The sequence below is a fragment of the Triturus cristatus genome, chromosome 6, assembly GCF_964204655.1.
Source record: "Triturus cristatus chromosome 6, aTriCri1.1, whole genome shotgun sequence".
NCBI lineage: Eukaryota > Metazoa > Chordata > Amphibia > Caudata > Salamandridae > Triturus > Triturus cristatus.
Window position 1 is genome coordinate 1,148,281,688 of NC_140589.1, and position 16,263 is coordinate 1,148,297,950.

Consider the following 16,263-nt stretch of genomic DNA (forward strand, 5'->3'; position numbering starts at 1 on the left):
TGTGGAGAGACGAAGGGGGCCCGGGAACATGCCCCGGCCCCTAGCCAGCCCCTGCAGTGCTGCCAGGGCCAGCAGCCGCCGGCACCTGTGCGGCTCGGCCTCGGACAAGGCCGCCGCCTGCCCAGAGGACCGAGGGGGACTAGAGGACGAGCCTCGAGCCCCGGCAACCTCCCACGACACCACAGGGACCCCCGCGGGGTTTGCGGCGAGGCAGAGGCGCTGTGGTCCGAAGGAGGGAACCCTGGAGGGCTGCACCCCGACGGCACCACATCTCCAGAACCTGGAGCCTAACCTGCCAGTGCCGGCGATGCCGCAGAAGTCCCCGCACACGTCAAGCGATCCGCAGACGTCCCAGGAAGAAGAGGAGAAGATGGAGGAGCCAAAGAGGCCTGCAAGGCAGCCGCATAGGCCTCCATCTGGGCTCTGGTCGCCCCCGCGCCGGGGAACAGCGAGTAGGATTGTGACGCACGGGGCTGCACAACCTGTGGAGAACCCGCGCCCCCCACAGGCCGGGGACCGGGCCTCGGGGACAAACAGCGACACTTACCAACAGGTGAGCGATGCCCTTGCGGCCTTGGAGGTGGACGATGCCGGAGACAGAAGTGGCAGTTCATGAAGCCTTCCGCGGTGGACAGTCGCAGCGGCAACGCCGACCTGGACATGCGGGCCGAGAGGAGTTTCATCCGTCGCTCCCGCCGGGACTTCGGCTTCATCTGCTGACAAGCCTCGCAGTCCGTGGAGTCATGGTGCTCCCCCAAACACCACATACAGATGGGGTGAGGGCCCGTCTCCGACATCTGGCGCGCAAAAGACGGGCACGTCTTGAAGCCCGAAGGCATTCGCACACTGTTCACCAGAGAACGCAAAGCGTAAAAAAGGGGGGCCTGAAAACAGGCCAGGAACACGATCCGGGTCCGCGTTGCATGTGGAAAAGAAGAAAACTGACATCAGCGCGCCGGGGTGGGGCTTATGTGACCTCGTGGACGTCACGCCCGCGGAGGACGTCGGGGCGGAGTCGCGAGGTGCCGCCCCCGGCGCGCAGAGATGCTGGGCAAGAAAATGTTCCGGGTCCAGTCTCACGCCTGGGGATAATTCTACGTTAAGGAATCTGCGGCTAGTAGTCTCTATCAGATGTTTCCATCACATACAGACATCTGCCTGCGGCAGGCTCCACAGGGTTTAAAATCCACAGGTTTCTAATGGGACATCCCTAAAAGCACACTAGAAGTGAAAATACAGTGAAGAAATGAGTGAAGGAGCCTTTTCAGGTCTGCACTGATGGAGCAGAAAGAAAATAACTGATTTCAGTGGCCTGGAGAGACACTTATATAGGCATGTCATATCCGGCGGTGCTGACAGAAAGCTGATTGGCTCGCAGAGGTACAGTTCAAGATTTTTTGGATGCAGTCTGATGCCTTGGGATTATTCTAAGTTAAAGCATCTGTGGCAAGAAGTTTCTATCAGATAAGGCTATGTAGGGTTGATCAGATGTCACCTGGGACAGCTTGCAAAATATCCACCACTCTGTCCCACAATGCATGCGAGTACCTATCCAGGAGGCGAGACGTGCTAATGGACCTGATGGAAGACTAGAAGAAGAAAACCTTGGCAAATGTGTCCATTCATTTTTACTCCCTGCCAGCAGGGGTTGTAGGGAAGGCATTCGAGTTGAGGCGAATCATGGATGAATGTACCACCAGCTCTCCAGAGTGTGGTGTTGCAATAGAAAATCCAGATCCCCGAGGGCAGGTCTATGCTGCCTTGACGTTTGCCTATTAACTGGGGGGCAATAACCTGGCTTCACCCAGGTAACCACAAGTCCACAGTAAGGGCATCGTTAAACGGAAGTGGACTCTCTTGGATGGTTTGTCCATGGGCGAAGACCTTGGTGATGACATACATTTTTAGGTCTGCTTTGGGTAGGGTCAGGTCCAAAGCATCTCCCGCCCTCCTGTTCACTGAAGCAAAGGAGGCTGCTTTGTCTGTTGTCATATCTGGCTTTAGGGAAGACATACCACTGTCTGGAGGTATCTTCAGGCCACTGGCAGCTTGTCAATAAAGTCAATAAATATGTTTCCTCCATCATAACGGGCATTGTTATCACCATTATATGGAGCGTATGTCTCTTAATCAGAGTAGACATAATTGCATGGTGTTTGGGACCTTGGTATTGGTGGAGGGTAGGCCTTAGAGTCCCATAACACTATTGGATTTCTTTCGGTCGTCAGTGATTTCAGTGCTGCCCTCGAGACTCAGGCTAGCTGTGTTGGTGTCAGCACCGATGGCAGTGTCGGACTTTGTGCTGGGCCAGTTTCAGTTGAGCTGAGCTAAAAGGTGCTGGCCTTGGCTCGAGGTTGTGTGTTGCAGTCGGCATCAGAGATGGATCCGCAGGCGGTAAACCGGCTGGAGGCCACCTTTGATCCTTAGGGTCCAAAGGTGTTCTAGAGAGATCTGGAGAGGAACCAAAAAAATCTTAATCATGGCATTCTTCAGCCAACTGAGCTGTTATGGCATTGCCGATCTTCTAGGGTTGGGATGCATTGAGAGCAGGAGTGAAAACGGTTATAAAGTAGGGAAACAACTTAATGGGCTGAAGGTACCCAGGGCGTAACATGATGAGTGATGGGAATAGAATGATGATGGAGACCCATAGTTCTGAGTTTTTTTAAAGTAGCGCATTTATGAATATTTGATTATTTTCCTAAATTGGGAATTCAGCAGTGCACACAAGAGACGTTTTCCATAACCGGGAGCGCTACTTTTCATCTTCTTTAAGCTTTTTGATCAGAAAGTGATACCTTTGTGCACACCTGCAACTGAATAATTGAATCACCATACATCCAAATTTCTTCAAATCACACGGAGTGCGAGAGCCAACTCAAATATTAATTATTTTTCCCCCAACTTACGTGACCTCCACAACTTCAATGACGACCAGATGCGAGAGTGGCCTCAGAAGCAAGAGCACATCTGCCCTCTCTACTTCAACCAGGACCTTTTCCTCTACTTCTTGTGGAGCTAGGTGTCGGCAAGTTTGACTTTGTGGTAACGGATGGCCTTGCATCTTCGCGCCACAGTCACATGATGCAGAGGCACCAGAGGGAGACGTTGTGGGAGTCTGTCACCAACATCTGCCGATGACTATCTTGAATCCTGTTACTGTAGGGGGGGGGAAGACATGTCTGCACTCTGAGAAAAAATCAGGTAGACATGATTTGATCAGCTTCAGATGTGTGTCTGAAGGCTGCAAAGAAAGAAAATGACATCAGCACACCGAGATGGCGCAAATACAGAGGCCCCAACATTATGTTCCAGGGTGGGATGGATCTAAAGCGGAGCTGCACAACACCATCTACTTATGCATAGGAGAATTGCATCGAAAGTTTCCAGATCCAGTCTGGCACCTTCACGAGGTAAGTAATCTGCTTTTAGAAGTCTCTATCAGAAGTTTTTGTTTGAGAGGCAAGAGGGAAGATGAGAAAATGCGAGTATGGTTAGCATATAGCTGATACTAAAAGCCATGCAGGGATTTAATAACACCAAGGAATTTAGGGAGAGTTGTGTAGACAGTGAACAGTCCCAGAAGAACAAGTTATTTACCTTCGGTAATGCTTTTTCTGGTGGATACAGTATCTGCCTGTGGATTCCTCACCTTATGAATATCCCCTGCGCCAGCATTCTGCGGAAACTTTTTCCTACCTCTTCACGCTGACGAGGTTGTCACAATGCTATGACTCCGCACGCGGCTCTGCATGACGTCACTGGAGCCATAAGAGGGCCATGTCAGCGTGATGACGTCAGTTCCACCCATTTTTCCGTGCCTGCGAGGCAAGCGGGCGGACCGACCATAGAGACAATGCATATATAGTACACAGAAATACACAGTGTAAAGTGAAAAAGGAAAGCAAGCATTTCCTAATAGCCTAGACAAAGGAAAACAGAGGTAATACAAAATGACAATATGAAACAACATATTAACCAATACCTCTTTTAAGGTATAAAAGGGTGGACAACGGGGAGGTGGGTTGGTCAGTGACTAATCCACAGGCAGATACTGTATCCACCAGAAAAAGCGTTACAGAAGGTAAGTAACTTGTTCTTCTGATGGATACATATGCCTGTGGATTCCTTACGTTATGAATAGAATCCCAAAGCAGTTCAACCTCCGGAGGAGGGTGTCCACCCTTCTATACCAAAAAGTCCTGCAAAACAGAGCATGCACAATTTCTGTCCCTCCTCACCTCGGAATCTAAGCAGTAATGTTTCGCGAAAGTGTGGAGGGAGGCCCAAGTTGCGGCCTTACAGATGTCCAACACTGGAACATCTCTGGACAAGGCAGAAGTATGTGATTTAGCCCTGGTGGAATGAGCTCTAATGCCTTCAGGAGGCTCCTTACCAGCCAGAGCGTAGCAGATCTTAATGCACAAGATGATCCACCTGGATAGAGTGCGCTTGTGCACCGCCTTGCCCTTCATGCGTCCAACGTAGCCCACAAAGAGCTGATCGTCCAATTGCAGGTCCTTCAATCTATCCAGATAGAAACTAACCACCCTCTTAGGATCCAAGTGGTGAAGCCTCTCCTCCTCCTTGGAACGGTGAGGGGGAGGATAGAAAGTAGGGAGGTTAATGGACTGCCCTAGATGGAAGGGTGTTACCACCTTAGGCAGAAAGGCAGTCCTGGTCCTGAGAGTCATCCTTTCAGCATGAATAGTCAGAAACGGAGGGTTAGAACTTAAGGCCTGAAGCTCACTCACCCTCCTGGTTGAGGTGATAGCCACAAGGAAGACCGTTTTGAATGACAGCAGTCTCAAAGGACAACTATGCATAGGTTCAAATGGGGAACCCATTAAGAAAGTTAAAACTAGATTTAAATTCCACTGGGGCATAATGAAGGGAGTAGGCGGAAACATATTAGTAAGGCTCTTAATATACCTTAAAACAATCAGAGATTTAAAAAGAAATGGCTGATCAGGCAAACAAAGAAATGCCGATAAAGCCGACAAATATCCTTTAACAATAGCCAAGGCACAACCCTGCTGGGCCAAATGCAGCGAAAAACAAAGAACATCAGAAAGATGAGCTTTTATAAGGGATCACTAGACCGCTCGCCACACCATTTAACAAATCTTGACCACCTGTAGGAGTAAATGGATTTGGTGGAGTGCCGCCTGGCCGATAAAATAACATCCATCACGTCAGGCGGAAGACAGAAAGAGTTCAGGTTGCCCCGTTCAATCTCCAGGCATGAAGGTGCAGGCTCTGGAGATGGCAGTGTAGAACCTGCCCCTGCGAGAGGAGGTCTGCCCTGAGAGAGAGACGGAGCGGAGGGTGCGATGAGAGGTGATGTAGATCTGTGTACCACACCCTTCTTGGCTAATTCGCGACGATCAAAATAACTTGAGCCCGGTTTTGGCGAATCATCCTCAGAACCCGAGGAATCAAGGTTATGGGAGGAAACGCATAAAGGAGTTGTGAGCTTCAACTCAACTGAAACGCGTCCCCCAACGCTCCCTGCATCGGAAACTGGAGACTGCAGAATGACGGGCAGTGCGCGTTTGAGAGTGGCAAACAGGTCCACCCAAGGAGTCCCCCGACGTCCGGAAGATGTGTCGAACTACCTCCGGATGAAACCTCCACTCGTGGTCAGCGGAGAACTGCCGACAGAGTGTCCGCACGCACGTTTAGCACCCCGGCCAGATGATTTGCCACCAAGCAAATCCGATGGTCCTGAGCCCAGGACCAAAGCTGCAACGCCTCCCTGCAGAGATGGTACGACCATACTCCTCCCTGCTTGTTGACGTACCACATTGCGGCAGTGTTATCCGTCAGGACTTGAACCGACTGACCGCAAAGGGAAGGGAGAAAGGCCTTGAGCGCCAAACGTATCGCTTGCAATTCCAGAAGATTGATATGAAGCAATCTTTCCTCTGGAGATCAAAGACCCTTAATCTCCGGATCCTCCAGAAGAGCACCCCCACCCTAGGGTGGAGGCATCCGTTATCTCTGTGGCCACCGATGGAGGAAGATGAGAGGGCTTTCCTTGAGACAGATTGCCCTCCACACTCCACCAAGACACATCCGCCGCAGCTTCTCTGGAGATCCTGACTGACTCCCTGAGATCTTCGTTGTGCTGAAACAACTGTCTGCGGAGACACCACTGGAGCGCCCTCATGTGCCAGCGTGCATGGTTGACCAATAGAATACAATGAGGCAAACAAACCGAGCAGGCATAGGACCTTCAGAACTGGAACAACCGCTCCATTGTGAAACAAAGGGATCATTTCCTGAATGTCGAGAATCCTTTGCGGAGGAGGAAAAGCTCGACACACAGTGGTATCCAGTACTGCCCCTATGAACAGGTTGCGCTGAGAGGGCACCAGGTGAGATTTGGGCACATTTATCGAAAAAACACCAATCTGAACAACAGCTGAGTTGTTACCTGCAGATGACGACGCACCATCTCTGGCGACTCCGCCTTCAGAAGCCAGTCGTCCAGGTAGGGGAAAACTAGGATCCCCGACCTCCTGAGATGGGCAGCCACCACCGCCATCCCCTTGGTGAAGACTCGAGGTGCAGTCGTAAGACCAAACGGAAGGACCGCAAACTGGTAATGTTGTGAACCAACCGTAAACCCGAGATACTTCCTGTGAGACTTCAGGATTGGGATGTAAAAATATAAATCCTGCAAGTCGATGGACATCATCCAGTCCTTTTGCTGCAGCGCCTGAAGAACCTGCGCTAGGGTGAGCATCTTGAACCTCTCCTGCTTGAGAAACAGATTCAAGATTCTGAGATCCGGGATGGGTCGTAACCTGCCATCCTTCTTGGGAATCAGGAAATACCGGGAGTAGCATCCCTGACCCCTTTCCGGCTCCAGAACAACCTCTATCGCACCTTTTTGTAAAAGGACAAGAACCTCCTTCTGAAGAAGTAGTAAATGATCCTCCGTGCAAAACCCTTGGCAAGGGGGGTAAGGAGGAGGGAATTCCCTGAAGGGAAGGGCGTACCCATTTTCTACCAGATCTGAAACCCAAATGTCCGAAGTGACCAATTTCCAATCCTGAAGAAAATGGGTAAGCCGGACCCCCAGAGGACCTGCATGATCCAGGATGGCGGCTCTAGGGCTGCTTCCCTGCATGACCAGGAGGGGTTGGGAAGGTGGTAGAGGAGGAGGAGGAGGAGGAAGGCGACTGACGACCCGCTCCAGGAAGGCGACCTCTGCCTTTACCCCTGTAGGACTTGTACAAGGTGTTTTGATGCTGTTGCTGCTACTGTGGCTGACGGGAACCACGAAAGGAAGACCTTCCAAATCCACGGTATCTTCTATAGCCATAACCCCTTGTCTGAGACTTTAGACCCAAGGATTTCGCTGTGTCCTTACTGTCTTTGAACCTTTGCAAAGCCGAATCAGCTTTTTCTCCAAAAAGCCTAGATCCGTCAAAAGGAAGATCGAGAAGGGCAGCCTGAACATCAGGAGAAAACCCAGAAGACCTTAGCCATGCATGCCTTCTCGTAGCAATGGATGAGCCCATCACCCTGGCAACCAAATCTGGCGTGTCCAGGCCAGACTGGATGACTTGGGAGAGCCGCAGCCTGTGAGTCAGCCAGTACCTCACTGAAATTTCCTCGATCTTCCTCAGATAATTTTGGAAGAAGCTGTTTGGCAGAGTCCATAAGGGCATGAATGTATCTACTCAACAAACCGGTAGCGTTGGTGGATTTCAAAGCCAAATTCGCACAAGAGAAGACCTTCTTTGCAGATTTTTCAAGTTTCTTGGAATCCCTGTCCGCGGGAGCCGGCGAAAAGGCGCCCGTGGACTGCTTTGAACATGAAGCCTGCACCCCCAAACTCTCAGGCGAAGGATGAGACGAAAGGAACACAGGATCCCCTGGAGCAGGCCAGTACCTTCTGGACACCGACCTTGAAACTGCAGGGGCAGATGGAGGATTGCACCACACCAAGGATTGGCTCAGTCAAGGCATCATTGAACGGCAAGAGAGGTTCAACCACAGAGGACGGAGAATGAAGCACCTCTGTGAGCAAATTAGGCTTATAATCAGCCACAGGGAGCTGCAGATCAAAGAGCTCTGCAGCCTTCCTTATCACAGTATGGTAAGGTGCAACTTCCTTCAAGCTGGAAATTTTCCGTGAAGCAAAGTCCTACTCCGGGGAGGTGTCAAGTCCACTTGCCTCACACAGACCCTTGAACATATCCTCAGACTCATAAATTTCACCTTCCTCCATTTCTTCAATATGGTACTGTTCCTCCTCTATCAACCTCTACGCTTCTCTCCTCGAGCGCATCTTCGGTTGCAGCGTCGGCGGCGCCATGCGCGGCGTCGATGGCTCCGGGAGCGGCGTTGAAGGAGCAGCAACCGACGCCGAACGAATCCGAGAAGGTTTGCCAGATGGAGCCGGGGACTGCACATACGCCGTCGACATCCTCGGAGCCGGAAACTGCCAGGACGCAGTCATCGACATGAATGGCACAAAGGGGGCCTGAGGATATTGGTGAGGCACACTCAAATTAAATGCCAGAGGACCCACGGGACCCGAAGGTGCACCAAAAGGGTACGAGGCCCTGGTAAATACGCCGTACATCGCATTTAAAAAATGCGAGGGATCCGAAACTGGCGCCGGAAATTGAGAGAATACTGAGCCGATTCGAGATCCAATCTAGGGACCTCTGGAGTCGGAACCACAGGCGGAGCCACAGGAGCTGCAGGAGCCTCAGTATCAGCCGGATTCGACAAACCTTCTGGAGTCGGAGAAAATCTCAGCGTCTGTGACTGCACCGGAGTCCCCTTGTACAAAGGAGAATGGGTCGGAGTCACTTGAGGAGACACTGAAGGTGAAGGAGAGACAAAGTCCTTAACACGACATAGAAAAGCCGGAGAATGCGACCTCGAAACCACAGGCTTCGATGAACGGCGCCAAGATCCATGCCTCTTCTTCTTCTTGTGCTTCCTCTTCGAGTCATGTGAAGTCAACGACCTCGACTTCCAATGTTTACGACCCCTTTTTTCTCTTCTCACTTTAGCCATGTACAGTTTGGTTTCCCGTTCCTTCTAGGCCTTCGGGTTCATCTTTCTACAGCAAGAACAGCCCTCGACGTTGTAGTCTGATGATAAACACCACAGACAGTCCTCATGGGGCTCAGTGATCGACATATGACCCCCGAACTTTTAACAGGGCTTCAAACCCAACTTCCTTGGAGCGGACATGGCAAAACCACAGAAGGAAATAAGCCAAAATACAAAGTATCTAGCAGAAAGTATGGAGAGTCCAAGAAAAAACGTTAGCGTCAACAGCGCGGGAGAAAAGGAACTGACGTCATCACGCCGACGTGGCCCTCTTATGGCTCCAGTGACGTTGTGCGGAGCCATAGCATTGAGACGACCTCGTTGGCGTGGAGAGCTAGGAAAAAGTTTCCATGGAATGCTGGCGCAGGGGATATTCATAAGGTGAGGAATCCACAGGCAGATGTATCCATCAGAAAAGAGCCCACTAATAGCATGCTCGGTGTTGAGGGCAGAAATAAAAGACTATAGAGTAAGACGGAGAACCACTCAAGTGTTCTACCCGAGACAGCAACTGAGGGAAGGGCAGAAGCAGGGTGGTGTGATGGGCCACATCAAATGTTGCAGAGATAATAAAAGAAGAGCAGTAGTTGCAGAGAGCAGAGGAAACAATGTTTGATACAGGGATGAATACGATTTAAAAGGGAGTTGACAGTATTTTGCTTCAACTCAGTTGTGCAGAAGATCAGTTGCATGTTAATTTTGAATGATACTCAAGAAAACTGGTTGTAAAAGGAAAATTGAGAGGCACTTTACCAGGAGTGTAAAAACATGCTCATACTGTAAATTTCGCATTATTTTGTGAAGCCGCTAAGAAAACAATGTCGTTTGGAGGGTCAATGAATTGTCAAAAAGGAGTCAATTATGAATTTGTAAATCTGTTGTAGTCTAGAATATTAGATTGAAACTATGAGTTCGGCAAACATGTTTTTTTATCTCTTTATCCAAACTGCGATAAGCTCAATAGAAGCACACTGCTTTGTTAGAAAACGTGTTTATTTTACAATATGTACAATCAATAACATATTCAAAAACATTAGAACAGCAATATTGCAGACTGCAAATCACTTAGGACTTTCTCTGTTTTGGTGAACATACTTGCAAAAAATAGTAGATGCAAAGCATGAGCATTTTGCCAAATCGTGCTATCTACATATGAAAACATCCACTATAAGAAACTTTCATCCAAAATGAAGTTGTTGTGATGTGTGGTATCCATTACACTGTTTGCATGAGGTAGTAACTAAATTATTTGGCCACCTGTTAACATACTAAAGATGATAAAAAATATTCTTAAGGCAAGGATACAAACAAAAGGCCAGACACATTTAAACGGTAATATTTTCCATCCTCAGGAATGTAACTGCTCATATGATTTACAAAAATTACATGCTTACTGTGCATCAAAATGAAAGCTACAATGATTTCAATAATGTACATAGAATTGAATATTCAAACACTTGCAGTGTCACATCACAGTACCACTACTCTGAATCAGACTTAGTTCAGAAAAGTATTGCGTTTTTAGCAAACAGAAGCAGTCACTTTTGGAGTCTGATTTAAACAAAAGACCACATATTAAATGTAGTGCTGAAGGATGGTTTGTTTTTTTCAGAATGAAAACAACACAATTAAAAATAAACAGCATTTTGAAGCCAGCGCATGTCCACAGTAACAGCTAACCTTTTGACTAAATACATTACATGTCAATATTTTGTGCAAATATGAACACCAGTGTAATTGCTTTCCAATTAAGAACAAGTTTATAAAAAGATTACAGCTTAGATTACAGTTATTTTAAAAATTTCAAGATTTTGTTTTTCATTACTAAATTACATGTAATAAAAATACATTAGTGTTATTAAATGCACTGTGTCCATTACCTGCATCCATTTCGTGAATAGAAGCACTCCCCCAGACAAAAAAATATTTTTGGGTGTGCTGAAAATAGTATTCCCAGTTACATTAATACTTAATAAACAAAATCAACGTCTGTACAGTTAAGACAGTTGTACATCATAGCAGGACCACTATCTACATTAAGTCTATGACTTTAATACTATAAAGTTACTCTTACTGAAAAATACTACCCATATGTACAAAGATTACATTAAAACTAAGCACTTATGTGGTATAATATACTAAGTATGGCTGTGCCCCTTGCTTTCTGTAATTGTGTGGAAGCATAATTGACTGCAAAATATGATAAACTGAAGTAATGTCCTGGTTAATCAGGCACACTTTTATGAGTTCTCTCCCTCAATATCTAGTTGGAAACCTGGAGAAGAGAGTAAGCCATAAGTAAACTTGTCTTCCAAAAAGAGGCTGTGGCTTTAAGAATATGAACGGGGCCTAGTAAGCTCCAATCTGCAACACGCCCCATCATTATTTTTTGCGCCATCCAACACCAGATGCTTTTCATGCTGTGCCAAGGTGGGAGCAACTGCATCTGCTTGTGCGTATGGTAAGGCAGGTATTCAGATGATGGAAGGCCAAGTAAGTACCTGTATCAATCAATTATTTCTCTGCTTGCCCTTCACTCAACCTTGTGTCCACTGAAATCAACTAAAAACAGCAAGGAGGTGAAAGCGTATACGGGACAAAGAATCATGCAGCAGGCATCTTTGTTAGATTTGCATGCTACAATAAAAAAAAGATGCCTCTAAGAGATTCCTAGGAATAATACCTACAAACTGTGTGTAGAACATCTCACATGACTGCCCAAGAAATGGTAGAGATGGACAAGAAGATCAAGGATATTGCCTTTTTGCAGGTGAGATGGGGATGAGGACATTCAGCTATAGAAGCCGAATATATGACGTTACACCGCGGGCAAATATCACGCAGTAGGTTACAACGCGGACATTCCATCGTCCGCATTACCACGCATGGCATTACATCACAAGTCGTTTCTACGACTTGCACTAGATGGCGCGCTGGATTTAGGAATAGTATAAATTACTATTCCTACTCCAGTTAGAGCAACAGCAGGGAATGTGTTGAACTTAAAATCCAACACATTCCCTGGTGTTGCATGCCATCTAGCGCAAAACGTTGAAACAACTTGCGATGTAATGCCATGCGTGGTAACGAGGACGATGTAACGTCCGCGCTATAAACGCGCGTGGTACTGACAGCGTTGTAAACGCTGTCTCCCAAAGAAGCCGCATGGATTTAAGAAAACCAAGAGATTCAGCAAATATCCAATTTGGAAGTGGTTGCCTTGATTTCTTTCTCTTAAGGACCAAGCTCATCATAGCGGACTAAAAAATCTGCAGTATGCCAAACCTCACTGCATTAAGATTACAAAAGGCCTCATGAGGAGCATAACCGAGAAGACGTGGGTGGAAAATGATAGAAATATTGCTTCACTCAATTAAGACAATTGAAGGGATTCATTGAAGAAACTATTTATCTGCCGATGGGATCATGAAATACTTTTAATGGACATGAGCTTCCAGGTCGAGTTGTTTGAAAAGGTCATCAACCTTTCAGAGGGAATCAGCATGAAACTGTTCATCCCTAGAGTAACTGAAAACTGGCTTCTGCATACCATGGCCATTGTGACTCTTACTAGTACCATAATAAACGTGTCAGAGGTTCGAGTATTTCAGCCTTGTGGCAAATTGCTTTCCCTTGAGAAACAATGTCCCTCTGACTTGGCACTTTAAGGCCCACGTGAATCAGCTGTCAAAGACTCTGTGGACCACCGTGCATCACATAGCAACAAGTCCTCCCTCTTTAGCTCTTTTGGGACTCTTGCAATTTAACCACCTGCTTTACCAGATTTAAGGTAATCACTGAGAAAAGAAATCTGAAAATGTGAACTATCACAGATGAGCAGCTTCTATACTGTCCTTTGGTAGATCAAGAGGAACAGAGGAGACCATATTTGGAACTCTAAAGGGCACAGAGCCTACCGCAATTACTTGGAGCTCCCAATCGTCCCCCAAATATCTAATTAAAATTCTAAAAGCCACAACATCTTTATAGAAGAGCTGCTGCAGTCTTATCTATTGTGCAGAAGGATCCCAAATCAATTGGGAGAGAGGATTAGACAGTATCATCTTTGAAGGAAACAGACTTTAAATTTGATTTGGGCAGACAAGAGTAGTTATTTTAACGGAAAAAGTGCAAATTAATCACCCAAGGATGTCATTTCCATATGAAAGTAAGAGGAAATTTCACCGAAGGTAGCAACGTTGGGTTTTGGAAAACAAAAACAAAACACAAACTTATGTTCACAGTTTACAATTTGTGTTACAGAAAGAGGCTTTTCTGTTGATAATCACAATGTAAGCAACATTAAAGTTAGCATGTAGGTACGGCACATGTGTTTAACAGAACAAACAAAGGACAGGAAACTAAAAAGTACTTTTCAACTTATTTTCTCCTTATCATTGGAAGCACTTAAAAAGGAAACCAACTCTTTTCAGGTCTGAGTAACAATTAAAATATATTTGTCTTTAAATAACGCAATAATCAATAAAATATTTTCTTGCATTAAAATTATTTAGCCTTTTAACAGTATATATACATTCTTTAAAGTGTAATCATGCCGGAGAAAAGAAAGAATTAAGGTACAGTATTTCTTGTAGGATCCACCCACAGTCAATCACAGGAAACAAAGGGCTTGTAATGTCTCCATACCACTTCATAGCAACATGTTCCGCATCTTTGTCTCATGCTGAAATAAATTAAAGGAAAACAGGCGATTCTGAGAATCTGCAGCCGAACCACAATTTCAAGCATTTACTTGCAATGCAGTGGTAGTGTGCACCCGGTGATGTATTGCAGGACTGCATCCATAGCTGTTCAGTAACTATTTTCATGACCAGCCAGAATATATAAATTGCTATTAGCTGTAGGGTTATCGGTCGGCCTGCTTTCTAAAACAACCACCCTGCAACAAAAACAAAACAGGATTATGAACCACAATGCGTTGAAAAATTGGTTGTGAAATAATATTCAAAGAAATTTCTAGAGTCTTGTCTCAGATGCTGACATCTACATGACAAGCAGGCAGCAAGATGATAATAAATGGATTAACGCACAAGTTACTTACCTTCGGTAACTATATATCTGGAAGAAACATTAGTTAGTGATAGATTCCTTACCTTAGAATTACCCCAAGGCGTCAGACTGGATCCGGAAAGTTTGTCAGCAGTACCCCTGCACATCGGGAGGTGGCGTTGTGCAGCTCTGCGTCCGTCGTTGGCGTCGTGGTCACTGAGATGATGTCGCAGCAGCTACTTAGACGCCGCCCTCGCACGCTGACGTCAGTTATGTACACGACTTTAAGCGCCAGGAACGCAGACCCATGCAAGATACTGACCACTGGTGCTTTGAAACTAGGGCCCTGAAAGGGATGACCTTAACCTTAGAAATCAGTTCGCAGAACGGAGTGGATGGGTGGGGCGGTAAGGTATCTATCACTAACTAATGTTTCTTAGAGATATATCTTTACCAAAGGTAAGTAACATGTCCATCTGAAAGAAACACGTTAGTGATATATTCCTTACCTTAGAATAGATACCCCAGCAATACCAAACCCGGTGGTGAGTCTGCCGAACCAAGATCACACCAGGAAGTCCTGGAGAACAGAACGGCCAAAGAAGCCCGTCTCTCCAGACTTGGCTGTCCTGGCAATAGTGCTTAGTAAAAGTGTGCAGCGAGGCCCACGTGGCTGCCTGACAGATGTCTTGCAGGGGGACACCACGTCCCAATGCCGTAGTGGCAGCCGTCACCCTGGTGGAATGGGCGCGCAGCCCCAACAGAGGCTTCTTTTTAGCCAGAGAATAACAGGCTTTAATACACAAGATGACCCATCTGGAGATAGTCCGCTTGTGTATGGCCCGACCTTTCTTGGCGCCAACTTAGCCAACAAAGAGCTGGTCATCCACCCGGAATTGTTGTGCGCTATTCAGGTAAAATGAGAGAGCACGTTTTAGGTCAAGACGGTGGAGCCTCTCTTCCTCTGTGGAAGGATGCGGAGGCAGAAAGATGGTGGGCAAAGTGATGGTTTGCCCGATGTGAAAGGCAGTGACAACCTTTGGCAGAAAGGATGGACCTGTCCTGAGCACAACCTTGTCCGGATAGACAGATAGAAAAGGAGGCTTGCAAGAAAGAGTCTGGAGCTCACTCACTCTCCTAGCAGAGGTGATGGCAACCAGGAAAGCAGTCTTCAGAGTTAACAGATGAAGAAGACAGTTGTGAAGAGGCTCGAAGGGAGAGCGCACACTATGAATGTGAGAACCAGGTTCAAGTCCCACTGTGGCATTACGAAGAGAATAGGAGGAAAAAGGTGAGTAATGCCATTAAGGAATCTGTTAACAAAAGGGGACTTGAAAAGAGAGGGCTGATCAGGGAGCCTGAGAAACGGCGAAATAGCAGAAAGATAGCCCATGATAGTGCCCAGAGCAGAGCCCTGCAGGGCCAAAGAAAGAAGGAACAGTAGTACTTCAGAAAGAGGGGCAGAAAGGAGACCCACAGCCTTTGCTGTGCACCATGCCACAAACTTGTTCCACCTGCAGGCGTATACCAACTTAGTGGAGGGACGCCTGGCTGCCAGAATGACATCACAGACTTCAGGAGGCAAGTCAAAAGGAATCAACTGCCGCTGCTCAATCTCAATGCAAAGAGGTGGAGACTGGACAGGTTCGGGTGGAGGGCCGCCCCCTGATGCTGCGACAGAAGATCCTCCAAAAGAGGCAGTCGGATTGGGGGCTCGATAGTCATACTGAGTAGCTCGGGATACGAAACTCTTCGAGCCCAGTCCGGAACCACGAGAATGACTTGGGCCTGGTCCCGCCTGATCTTCTTCAGCACTCTTGGCAGAAGTGGTATAGGCAGAAAGGCGTACAACAGACCGCTACTCCACTCGCGATTCCAATGCGCAAAACTGCTGACATTGTGCATTCTCTTCGGTGGCGAACAGATCTAACCAAGGCTCTCCCCACTGTTTAAAGAGACCATGTGCCACATCCGAGTGAAGACGCCATTCGTGATCCATCATGCACCTGCAGCTGAGTTCGTCCGCCCTGGCGTTCAGTGAACCTGCCAGGTGTTGAACCACCAGGGAAATACCTTGATGTTCCAGCCATGTCCAGAGGCGTAGAGTCTCCTGACATAGGGTCCACGACCCCACCCCGCCCTGTTTGTTGCAGTACCACATGGCGGTGG

General features: G+C 47.3%; 1 protein-coding gene across 8 annotated transcripts in view; it reads right to left on the minus strand.

The window, feature by feature from the left end:
* Positions 1-10,059: 10,059 nt before the first annotated feature.
* MAP4K3 (mitogen-activated protein kinase kinase kinase kinase 3) overlaps positions 10,060-16,263 on the minus strand; it is a 1,115,786-nt gene continuing 1,109,582 nt past the window's right edge. For all 8 annotated transcript variants that reach the window (XM_085612074.1, XM_085612073.1, XM_085612071.1 and 5 more), the window contains one exon: positions 10,060-13,984. In XM_085612074.1, coding sequence (XP_085468200.1) covers positions 13,897-13,984 — 88 coding nt within the window. In that variant the 3' untranslated portion in view covers positions 10,060-13,896. The remainder of the gene's footprint in view (positions 13,985-16,263) is intronic.